General features: G+C 36.4%; 1 protein-coding gene across 2 annotated transcripts in view; it reads left to right on the forward strand.

Annotated features, from left to right (window-relative positions):
- The first annotated feature begins 206 nt into the window (after nt 1-206).
- LOC111216520 (ADP-ribosylation factor-binding protein GGA3-like) overlaps nt 207-12,678 on the forward strand; it is a 16,939-nt gene continuing 4,467 nt past the window's right edge. Inside the window, exons 1-15 of one of the 2 annotated variants that reach the window (XM_022738047.1) lie at nt 207-339; nt 1,789-1,873; nt 2,279-2,354; nt 3,002-3,100; nt 4,080-4,203; nt 4,432-4,532; nt 4,629-4,709; nt 4,806-4,943; nt 5,455-5,668; nt 5,791-5,970; nt 6,064-6,131; nt 6,204-6,316; nt 7,387-7,529; nt 7,650-7,819; nt 9,132-9,242. In XM_022738047.1, coding sequence (XP_022593768.1) covers nt 297-339; nt 1,789-1,873; nt 2,279-2,354; nt 3,002-3,100; nt 4,080-4,203; nt 4,432-4,532; nt 4,629-4,709; nt 4,806-4,943; nt 5,455-5,668; nt 5,791-5,970; nt 6,064-6,131; nt 6,204-6,316; nt 7,387-7,529; nt 7,650-7,819; nt 9,132-9,242 — 1,746 coding nt within the window. In that variant the 5' untranslated portion in view covers nt 207-296. The remainder of the gene's footprint in view (nt 340-1,788; nt 1,874-2,278; nt 2,355-3,001; nt 3,101-4,079; nt 4,204-4,431; nt 4,533-4,628; nt 4,710-4,805; nt 4,944-5,454; nt 5,669-5,790; nt 5,971-6,063; nt 6,132-6,203; nt 6,317-7,386; nt 7,530-7,649; nt 7,820-9,131; nt 9,243-12,678) is intronic. The other variant, XM_022738048.1, reaches the window with a different exon arrangement.

Raw genomic sequence — 12,678 nt, forward strand, 5'->3', positions numbered from 1 at the left:
TCTCTCAGTACTTTTTACTTTTTTAACTTTCCACAGCTGTTACTTGTTCATATAAGTTGGTGGCTTCATGCAGTACTTCAGTTTCTGGTTTACAGCGTGGTGCAGATGTACGGGCGGGGAGGGGCGGGGGCGTGTGACATATAAACTGGTTAGTGTGTCAGGAGTGTGACTGGGCGTGAGTGTCACATGTCGCCACAGTAAGACAAGCGGCAGCGGCAGTTTGACACCTCCGCCTCCCACAGACAGACTCTCAGATTAGCGGTAAATATCTCTGGACCTGCAGGAGACGGACGGTGATGGCGACCGGTGACAGCTCGGCAACTTTTGAGTCATGGCTCAGTAAGTAAAACAGGGAGCAGGGGAAATTTTTAACAGCTGTTCTTTTTTTTCTTTTACTTGTAAATCGGACCTAGCTAACGTAACGTAACGTTATCATGTCATATCTGAACCAACTGTCGCTGCTCTGTTAGCTAACGCTACGTTAACCGTCAGCTGGACTCAATTACCGTAATAAAACGTTACACGTGCGCGTAAATATGCATGTGTGTCGATTTATTTTAACTTTAATAAATCAGTTTGTCTTGATGCAGAAAGTATCGGATGGAACAGGAAGTTGCTTTAGCCCGTGCGCGTGCCCGTCCCAGCGCTGGAGCGCTGTGTTGTGTCTAAGCTCCTGCTGTGCGCGTTCACGATGGCGGAAAAAAATACATATGTCTACAGTGTAGGATGAAGTTTGTACTCACTTTGCTCAGTGAACGTGGCAACACCACCGTGGAGGAACACAGTGGTAATAGTTAAAGACTTGCATTTAAGTAAATCTTAAAAAAGTTAAACTGTTTTTTTCAGACTGTTAATACTAGAGCTGCAACGATTAGTAGGTTGATCTATTAGCTGATCAAAATAAAAAAAGATGGTTCCATAATATCTCTTCTACTTGTCTTACATTATACTAAAATGAATATTTTATGGGTTTGAACATTTAATGATGTCACCTTGTGGTCTAGGAAATGTTTACACTGTTTCCTGATGTTATATGGGCCAAACAATCACAAATAAAGAAATATTGCAGCTCTATTTGATACAAGAAGTTAAAGTTGTCACCTATCCCCAGTTTAAGCCATATTAATTCAAATCAGTTGAACTTGCATGCTGCTTAGCAGGATGGAAAAAAAAGATCATCCTCTTTACGTCTCTTAAACTCTTTACATAATGACAAAGTCCTTGTTTTCAAAGTGACTCACCATTTGAGGTAAAAGATTTTTATGCTAGAAGAGCAGTATTTAATGATTTCATCTCATGGTTAGTGCAACATCTGAATATTCAAAGTAAATCCTCCTCAATTTGTCAGACAGATGTAGTTTAAAAAAGTATAAAAATCAGCCAAAATGAACATGCATAGCTAGCAGTAACTCAAATTAGCCATAAGGCATTCTACTTTAGTCTTGAAATGATTAGTTGACTTGATAGATTGACAGAAAGTGAATCAAGATGAATCAGCAATTTTACTCATGATTAAAGTTATTTATTGAGCAAGAATCAAAGACATTCTGCTTTTGGAGTGCTCATCAGTACATACTGCATACTAAAGTTTTGCATATAGTACTTGAACATGTAACTCCTCATGTAAATTCTGTGGCCCAAGTAAACATAATCTTTTTTCAATGCAAGTCTGTCTTTAATTTCACTTCCTCATTAAATTGTCTATTTTTGTCTATTTTTGCATATGTAGGTATTTGCGTATGTTTGATCTAATTGCGGCACGTTTTTACTTTTTTCTCTGGTCTCCAGACCAGGCCACAGACCCAAATAATCAGGAGGACAGGTGGGACAGCATCCAGGGCTTCTACCAGCTCGTCAACCAGGAAACTGATGGGTAAGAAAAACATTTTAAGCACTCACACAACCCATGCATGGATTTCCACATTGTTTTATTCAACTACCGTACGAACATGAATTAAAGTTTTTGGGGCTGGCCGCCTGCTTCTGGAAGTTACTTTAACGCAATTGTGGTGTTTGAGAAAGAGTTGCTTCACATCCATGTTGCGATCACAGCTTTTCAGTTAAAGCATCATCGTGCCAGAGTGAGACGGGGGGAACCTTTTCACCTTATGACCCTTTTCCTCTGCCCAATGTGAATGCATTAGATTGTCTAAAGCACAAATCTAATCCTTTCTTTGTTCCTACTTCCTTTTGGTTTGCTTTCACTTATAGTAGCTGTATTTAATCATGACAGTGTGTGGAAATTATGTGACTTAAAGGTTTAATTTTCTGCTTTCAGGCCACAGGTAGCCATTCGTCTTCTTGCTCATAAAATCCAGTCCCCGCAGGAGAAAGAGGCTGTGCAGGCGCTCACTGTAAGTAATTAGACTCCTCACCTCCATATAAAATACACAGATGATCTACTCTACAAGTATATTTTTATCTGTTGTCTAATTTTAGTGTTACCAGAAGCAACTGGCAACTCATTTTCCCCTCTTTTTAAATTTAAAATGCTCTTTTTTTCAATCTTTCAACAAGTCAGTTGCAACAATAAGCAAACTCATCCTTGTTTGGTACCACATACAGTACACATCTGACTTTATTTAAAGCTATTTGTCATGGCTCATATTCAACATTTATCATCGCATCGTTCACTGAGAACAATTCCTTTGTTTTAACTCAGAGAGAGAGAGAGAGAGAGCGATCCTGTAAATGGTATCTGTGACTAACTTTTACCACATGGTGACATGAGGGGCTTGAATCTGCTTTTGAATCTGCTGTGACACCACACGGTTTGTTGTCTGTGAGAAAGCTGCAGTGTTTCACTTTAACATGCATCTTAGAGAAGCTTCCTGTTTTTCATGCTCCTCATGTCATGTGATATTTAAACGTCGTAAACCACAAACGTGCAGCTACAAAATCTTTTCTTCCTATATTGTCGTCTATATTTTTTTTTCATTTTCACTTGTTAAAGCTTCTGTTCATGATGATTTATTCTGATGATTTATTTGGTGCTTTCCAGGTTCTCGAGGCGTGTATGAACAACTGCGGAAAGAGGTTCCACAGCGAAGCCGCCAAGTTTCGTTTTCTCAATGAGCTCATCAAACTCATTACACCAAAGGTACCGCATATTTCACAGAGACAGGTGTTTGTGGTAGCTGGAAGCAAAAGGCACCATGTTATTAGAAACTGTGATTTTTAAAATGGTTCCTAATCCTGCATGTGCTAATCCTGTTTTAACAGTGTCATTTATTTTATTGTCTGATTCTGAGAACTCACTTGACCTGAATTCAGTGCAACCTGAGACAGACATGTTAACAATTTGGCCTAGTGGCGTTCATCAGACCAGATCAATTTAAATAATGCTGTTTCTGTTGAGTTGTATTTTTGGTGTTAGCATCACAAATCCTGGACACGATAATAATAATAACAATCTTTATTTATAGAACACTTCAAAACCAAAGTTACAAAGTGCTTCATACAAGGCACCAAGGAAAAATCAAGTTATTATAACAAACAAAATAAATTCATTAACAAAAATGTAAAATCAGAATAAGCTGCCCAATAAAAAATATATTTGAAAAGCCATTAGGAAAATACAAAACAAGTGTTGAGAAAAGAAACAAGACAGCAACCATAAACAAAAGCTAAAGCTCCAAACACTAATTTTAATCTGTAAACAAAACCACACTGAGCGCTTCAATTTCAAACAGATACAAAATACCATAGGAAAACAATTGAACAATATATCAAATGATTAACCACGTAGTTATGATCATACAATAGGAACACAAATGTCAAAGGAGCGAGAAATATCCTATAATAACAAATTCTGGTATATAGAATAAAAATGACTTGAAATGAATCAAATGAGATTGTGTTTGAGTTTAACACAGAAAGGAAACTTAAAGAAAACGGGCTCAGTTTACTCAGAATACAGTCTGATACCAAAGGATGAACATGAGACTCTGTGGACGAGGAAATGACTTAAATCTGATCTAACTGCAAAGTTAAAGACTAAGAAAAGAACGTGCCATGTAACAGCTGCTTTCTGAGGAATGACACTGATGTGACTGACCTGGTTGATGTTTTCTGAGCAGTACTTCGGCGCCTGGACTCCGCAGAGAGTTAAAGACAGAGTGATAGAGGTGCTCTATGGCTGGACACTGTGGCTTAAAGATGAACCCAAGATTCAGGAAGCCTACAGCATGCTGAAGAAACAAGGTCAGGGTGCAACATAGACACAGCACAGCAACACTTTTTCAAGTCTGTGTCTCAGAGGACATGAACTTTTTTAAATTCTATCTGCATGTCACATATTACAGTTTACATATATTATATGTATATATTACATAAGGACTGATATTAATGAATGTCTTTCATTGTATTACGGCCTTTGTTTTTAAAGAATAAAAGCATCTTACCTTTCTTATTATTACCTTATTATTTCAGGTATTGTGAAGAAAGATCCAAAACTACCAGACGCACTTATAATGGCTCCTCCACCACAAAGAACCACAGAGTCTGTTTTCGACCAGGAGGACAAGGCCCAGGTGTGTGTGGGTGTGTGTGTTTGTGTGTGTTTAACAGGACATCTGCTCTTATAGCTTGAAGTTTCATCCTGCTAAAATGTGTTCCTGTGTGATCAGATGTTAGCCAGATTATTGAAAAGTGCCCGTCCTGAAGATCTGGAAACTGCAAACAGACTCATTAAAAGCACCATCCAAGAGGTGAGGAGTGCTGCAGGGCTGATAGACATCTATGCATTAATAATTGCATCTGCCGGGTATACATATTGTATGTGTGTGTGTGTGTGTGTGTTGTAGGAGCAGGAGAAGGCAGAGAAAGTGCTAAAGCGGGAATCTACTCTGAAGGAGGTGGAGAGCAGCACCAAGCAGCTCAGAGAGCTGCTGAACCAGCACACAATCACCGGAACCTCAATAAAGCCCAGTGATGACGCAAAGGTACGTTGGACATGATACAAACAGACAGTCAACCAGGCGTCTGTACATGAAGCACAACAAGTAGGTTATCCAGCTAACTTTGGGCTTAACTCAGGTGTTCCTGTATCATATACTGGGTCACTTTTAACTGGGGATCATCATGGTAACGTAATTAGTTTAAACAGTTTGACTTTATAGATGATTAAGTCAATAAACAAATTCACTCTGCTATATGAAAGTGGCTCCTGCTATGTCACAGTCTTCCTGCTGGCTTCAGCCTTAAGGGTGTGTTTGTTTTACGTACCCTGTAGCACAAATGGGTGGTTGGTTGATAATTGCTCTTTGTTAATGGGATACAGTGGTGCTGATGTGAAGATACTATCTGTCCCAGTGGAAAACAAAAAGTGATCCCATTATTTGTAGAGGAAACTGAGAGGGAGCCTCGATTTAGAGGAGACTGCGTCTGTGTGGAAGTGTGAGATTCAGTAAATGCAGCCACCCAACCCTGGAGCCGTCCCTCTCCCCACTGCAGGCCTTGTACGAGCGCTGTGACCGGCTGAGGCCCAGCCTGTTCCGCCTGGCCAGCGACACAATGGACGACGACGCTGCTCTGGTGCAGATCCTGGCAGCTAACGACGAGCTAACACTTACAGTAAACGCCTACAAAGACCAGGTGGGGAGAAGAGAGTGCAACGGTCGAACAGAAAGAAGTAAAAGTGATGGAGAAGTGACGGATAAAAACAGTGGTAGGCATCATTTTGTACATTTTTTTCTTCTTGTAGTCCCTGTGGAAAAACACCTTGACCTTGTGCTTGTTTGGCTTCTCTGTTCTGTTTGTATTTGATCTTGCTGCTTCATGTTCCTCCAGCTCCTACGAGTCCCAGAGAGATTAAAAGCTACCACCTCATCGACCTCTCAGCACTAGACTCACCACAGACTCGCAGAAAAGCTGATTCAGCACTGACCTTCGAGTCCTCTTCACCCCTCCTCCCCTCTTATTTGGAGAACGCCTTCCGACCAGCACCTGACCAAGACTTTACTGAATTAGGTAGACTTCCATTTGTTCCTACTTCTAGTTTACTCTCTATAACAGTGGTGAATATGTTTCATGATCTAATGATGTGGTGTCCTGTATTTACAGAGTTAGATAATAAGATCTCGAAACAGACTCAAGAGACTTCAAAGTCGTACTTTGAGGAACTAATGCAGGTGAGGCTTGAATCTAAGGTTAGAAATAAAGATTTTATTTGGAAAAGTGTGTAACACAGTTTATCCTTTCAGCTTAATGGAGACGTTCAGATGAGGAATGCTGAGCAGAATGGAGGGACAGGCCTTTTGCTGAGAGCTCGAGGATGTGGGGGGAGGAGTTCCACATCAAATGGGACGAATGTTTGGTAAGAATGTAGAGAGGAAGGAAGCGGAGATTCTCGAGTGGATTATTTTAAGGCAGTTTTCTGGGTTTAGATTTGTCTAAATAAACTCACATTATGTGGGTTTTGAAAATCCTATTCCTGTTATCAAGTGTAGTTGAGACTGTGCTGGTTGATTGACTTATTTCAGTGATTAGAGCTGCGTGTCAAGGGCAGTGCTTGTTGAGTCCTGACTGAAATGGATCTGATATTTCCTGGTTTTAAAGGGGCCCTGTGTTTTCTTTAGAGCAAATACACACTGAGTGTTGAATGTTGAGAACATTTCCTTCCTCAAAAACAATTACAAAAATTACAGTAGAAAATTTTGAAACCTGCTTCTTTTACATCCATCTTCAATTTCCTGCTTTTTTCTGGTGCACTGTGTGTTTTGTGGCACATTAAATGGTAATTTATTTTATTTAGAGAGAATAAATAGTCAATTAATTGATCAACAGATAATTAATTGGCAACATAAAATGCTAAAGATTCTGGTTCCAGCTTCTCAAATGTGAGAATGTGATGCTTTTCTATATATTTCTATATATGCAAACCTCTTGCAAGGATGCTTCATGCTAAGATCAAATTTAACTCTGAAGTATTTGACTATTTCATCTTATTGTGTTAAATAGAAAAAAGTAGAAACATGTTCATATGTAGGTATTAGTAAGGTATTGAGGTTTTGTTTGGGTAACAGTATAGAAACTTGGTTTTGTATCAGCCCTGGTATGGACAAGCTCGGAAAAATACTCGGCCCTAATAATGATTTGGTAAAGAAGGGAAAGTGAAATGATTTTATCGGTAGAAATCCCAGTATACATGAATATTAATTAGTTAGTTCGGGGTTTAAAATGCAGCTTTAACATATTGTATTGCAGCAGGACTGACTGCATCAGAATTGATTCTATAAACAAAATCAATATTTGTTATTGTACAAAAACATTTTATGAGACAAACAGTGAACTAAAGCATTTTGCTCTAATTTGTATCTCACTGTCCTCTGGCTTTATTATTTTTAATGATTAGTAGTGAACTGACTCTACCTCTTCTCCGATCAGGTCACTCCCTCAAAATCAACAGTTCACTGGATCAGGATCACCGCACAAGACACAGACACAACCAAATGGCATGTCTGGGGAAGGCGTGTGTCCCCCACAGTTACTGAAAAACATCTTTGTTCCTATGGAGACCATCAAGTCCAGTACGTCCCCAAAGTCTGAGAACTATAGTTTATATGGAGAGACAGCTTGTTTAACACTGTTACAAATGGTTTATTCACAGCCACTCCTCTAAACGTCTGTTGTTCTCTTCTTTGTGGTAGGTCATCTGGAGCCCATCACTCTATACGATCAGGGCGGGGTCCACGTCTCTCTCCATTTCGCCAAAGACTCTCCACCAGGCCATCCAGGTGTCGCCGTGGTCGTCATCTCCACAGTGAATACGTCTGCCCTTGATGTGAAAGACTTCCTATTTCAAGCTGCCGTTCCAAAGGTAACAACAGTCTCTTTTCAAAATAAAGTGTGAAAGATAATATATAATAATAAAAATGTTGATGTTTTTTTAATGCAGTTTTGAAGTTGAGAACTTGAAAACGTCTTCAAACTGCATGGGAACTTAGATTAATCCTGTTGTGGCTGACATGTTGAACAGAATAAATGTCTTGTTGAATTTACTGCTGATCAGATGTTTATATTATTGCTGACACAATGTGATTAATCAGTCATATGGACAAGTTAATAAATGTTTTGTGAAAATGAAGCACATATGCTTGTTTTAGCTTCTTCCGGTTGCTTTCTGCTGTTTTACATCATGGTAAATGGTATATTTTAGGATTTTAAACTGTTGTTTAGACAAAACAAGACTCTGAAGTTGAAATGGTTATTTCTTCACATTTTAAAAATGGAACAATTAGTTGAATAATTGAAAAATAGTATGTACTGTATATTCATTCAGAGTGAGAAAAGTGTATTGTGCTCTTGTATGTGGTTCCAACAGTCAAGTATACACTGTAGACACTGCTTTAGTACAGTTTAGACCTGCTGTGGCTCTACTGCTGGCACATCCTTTCCTCCTTTTGTGTTCCCAGACAGATGCTCTACAGATGATCTGTTTAGGTTCATCCCAAATACTGTTACTCGCTGGACTATATGAGAAGATTCTGGTAGACTGTTAATCAACATTATTTTACCTTAATGCTTCTGGTGCCCCCTACTGGAGCCAGTCCTCCACCACTTTTATATTTATTTTGTTTTTCCTATTATACAGCACTTTCAGCTGTATGTATCTACATAATGGCCAGTTTTTCATTTCATTTCATTTTCATTTAACCCTTTAAAGTGCACCATTCAACCTAGGGGACACTTTGGCCTTGGTGTTACTTTAGGTGTGTTTTGGTCTGTACCGGACTTAATCTTCACACTTGACAAATCAGACATTGTTAGGAAGCTCTAACTATCCTCATTCTATCTGTGCATAGCATTTTAGGAACGTCATATCACTGCAACAGATGGTGACACAGAATTGGTTTTCCACACAAAAGGTCCTTCTATTGGCACACAAACACCTTACATTTCTAACATGTTTGTGCCTCTGTAACGTTGGTTTATTGTCTCTTCTACTCATTCTTTTTTGTTGTAAAATCTAAAGTGTCACCTTTCAAGTGAGACCAGTGTTATGACTGTAAAACAAGAGCAGTATCCTCTTTATTTTGGGTACATCATTTTCAGTCTTGTGCACAAACATGATGGTAACAGGTGAACAGATGAATATAGAGCTCATTCTCTTTTTCATACGTGTCCTGCAGACCATGTTGGTGAAACTTCAACCTGCCTCAGGGACACACCTACCTCCTTACAACCCTCTGCTGCCTCCATCTGCCACCTCCCAGGTCCTCCTATTGGCTAATCCTCAGAAGGTGAGTTTATATACCTTTTTATATGTTACTGACTCATCTCACTTCTGTGTTAAAACAGAATTATTTTAGAATTTTTTTTTTATATACAAATCATTACATTTCAGTGTGTTTGTGTTCATAATTATGTCTTTATCATGACCTCCCACCATGGTTCATAGTATGTTGGACATTATGTCGTCCTGCTGGAGTCTGTGACTCTCTGAACACGATGACTCATGAATGATACTTCTTACTCCATATGAAGCAGATGATCTGATCAAATTTTGGAGTACTTTTCTGCATAAATTTGAATATGAATGAGTGAATTATGATTTCCTATAAACTGCTGCAACTCTAACATGTTTGAATTGATACCAGATATGTGGGAAGCAAGAGACAGACATGTTGGCATGAGAAATGTTTGCTAATTAATGAGCTGTTTGGCTTCATCAGAGGGAAACTGATTTTTCTTGTGAACATGACAACTCATTAACGATACATACTGTAGTAGGTCTAAAAAACTTCACAATTACACCACAGGTTCCTCTTATGGAGCAGATGATCTGATTAGAGTTTGATTCATACATTTACATATTGATAAGGTAAAACTATAATGAAGTAATAAAAACAAAATATTACAGTAAGTCATAAAAACTTTATGATATATAAAGGCATAAAAAGTTATAAAAATGTCATAGTATAGTAAGGTAAAAAAAGTTATAGTTTAGTAAGGCAGAAAAAGTCATAACAACATAGTATAGTAGGGCATACAAATTAATAGTATAATAAGGCACAGAAACATCACAGTATTGTAAGGTATAAAAAGTCATAAAAACATCATGTATACAAAGGCATAATAAAACAACATATTACAGTAAGTCATAAAAACTTCATATTGAATTAAGGCATGAAAAGTCATAAAAACGTAACAGTATAGTAAGGTTAAAAAAAAGTCATAGTATAGTAAGGCAAAAAAACAACATAGTATAATAAGGCATAAAAAGTCATAAAAACGTCATAGTACAGTAAGGCATAACAACAACATAGTATAGTAAGGCATAAAAATTCATTAAAACGGCATAGTATAGTAAGGCATAAAAACAACATGGTGAGGAATAAAAATTCATAAAAACGGCATAGTATAGTAAGGCAAAAAAACAACATAGTATAGTAAGGCATAAAAAGTCATAAAAACAACATAGTATAGCATAAAAACGTCATAATACAGTAAGGCATGAAGACAACATAGTGTAGTAAGGCATGTAAATTAATAAAAACCTCATAGTATAGTAAGGCATAAGAACAACAGTATAGTAAGGCATAAAAATTCATAAAAACCTCATAGTATAGTAAGGCATAAAAACAACATAGTATAGTAAGGCATAAAAATTCATAAAAACAACATAGTATAGTGAGGCATAAAAATTCATAAAAACGGCATAGTATAGTAAGGCATAAAAACAACATAGCATAGTAAGGCATAAAAAGTCAAAAACGACATAGTATAGTAAGGTTTAAAAAGGAAAACAAAAACGTCACCGTATAGTAAGGCATAAATAGTCATAGTATAGTAAGGCATAAAAACGTCATAGTATAGTAAGGCATAAAAACGTCATAGTATAGTAAGGCATAAAAACGTCATAGTATAGTAAGGCATAAAAACGTCATAGTATAGTAAGGCATAAAAACGTCATAGTATAGTAAGGCATAAAAACGTCATAGTATAGTAAGGCATAAAAACGTCATAGTATAGTAAGGCATAAAAACGTCATAGTATAGTAAGGCATAAAAACGTCATAGTATAGTAAGGCATAAAAACGTCATAGTATAGTAAGGCATAAAAACGTCATAGTATAGTAAGGCATAAAAACGTCATAGTATAGTAAGGCATAAAAAGTCATAAAAACGTCATAGTATATTAAGACATAAAAAGTCAAAAAAACGACAGTATAGTAAGGCATAAAAACGTCATAGTATAGTAAGACATAAAAAGTCATAGTATAATAAGGCATAAAAAGTCATAAAAACGACATATCGTACCGCATAAAAGTCATAGTATAGTAAGGCATGAAAAGGCATAAAAAGTCATAGTATAGNGACATATCGTACCGCATAAAAGTCATAGTATAGTAAGGCATGAAAAGGCATAAAAAGTCATAAACATGACATAATATAGTAAGACATAAAAAGTTATAAAAACGACATAGTATAGTAAGGTATAAAAAGTCATAGTATAGTAAGGCATAAAAAGTCATAGTATAGTAAGACATGAAAACGTCCTCTTATAGTGAGGCATAAAAACTTCATAGCATTTTAAAGCATAAAAAGTCATAAAAACGACATAGTATAGTAAGGCATAAAAAGTCATAGTAAAGTAAGGCATAAAAAGTCATAAACGTCATAGTATTTTAAGGCATAAAAACTCATAAAAACGTCTTGGTACAGTAAGTCATAAAAAGTCATAAAAACGACATAGTATAGTAAGGCATAAAAAGTCATAATATAGTAAGTCATAAAAAGTCATAAAAACGTCATAGTATAGTCAGGCATAAAAAGTCATAAAAACGACATAGTATAGTAAGGCATAAAAAGTCATAATATAGTAAGTCATAAAAAGTCATAAAAACGTCATAGTATAGTCAGGCATAAAAAGTCATAAAAACGACATAGTATAGTAAGGCATAAAAAGTCATAATATAGTAAGTCATAAAAAGTCATAAAAACGTCATAGTATAGTCAGGCATAAAAAGTCATAAAAACGACATAGTATAGTAAGGCATAAAAAGTCATAATATAGTAAGTCATAAAAAGTCATAAAAACGTCATAGTATAGTCAGGCATAAAAAGTCATAAAAACGACATAGTATAGTAAGGCATAAAAAGTCATAATATAGTAAGTCATAAAAAGTCATAAAAACGTCATAGTATAGTCAGGCATAAAAAGTCATAAAAACGACATAGTATAGTAAGGCATAAAAAGTCATAATATAGTAAGTCATAAAAAGTCATAAAAACGTCATAGTATAGTCAGGCATAAAAAGTCATAAAAACGACATAGTATAGTAAGGCATAAAAAGTCATAATATAGTAAGTCATAAAAAGTCATAAAAACGTCATAGTATAGTAAGGCATAAAAAGTCATAAAAACGTCATAGTATAGTAAGGCATAAAAAGTCACAAAAACGTCACAGTATAGTAAGGCAGAAAAATATCATAGAATAGTAAGGCATAAAAAGTCATAAAAACGTCATAGTATAGTCAGGCATAAAAAGTCATAAAAACGACATAGTATAGTAAGACATAAAAAGTCATAGTATAGGAAGTCATTAAAAGTCACAAAAACGTCATAGTATAGTAAGGCAGAAAAGGTCATAAAAACATGATAGTATAGTTCTAAAAATTCAGAAAAAAGGCCATATTACCAAGGCATAAAAAAGTCATTGTATTGTAAAGCATA

Source organism: Seriola dumerili, unplaced genomic scaffold (genome assembly GCF_002260705.1).
Source record: "Seriola dumerili isolate Sdu_G_001 unplaced genomic scaffold, Sdu_1.0 BDQW01000035.1, whole genome shotgun sequence".
Classification (NCBI taxonomy): domain Eukaryota; kingdom Metazoa; phylum Chordata; class Actinopteri; order Carangiformes; family Carangidae; genus Seriola; species Seriola dumerili.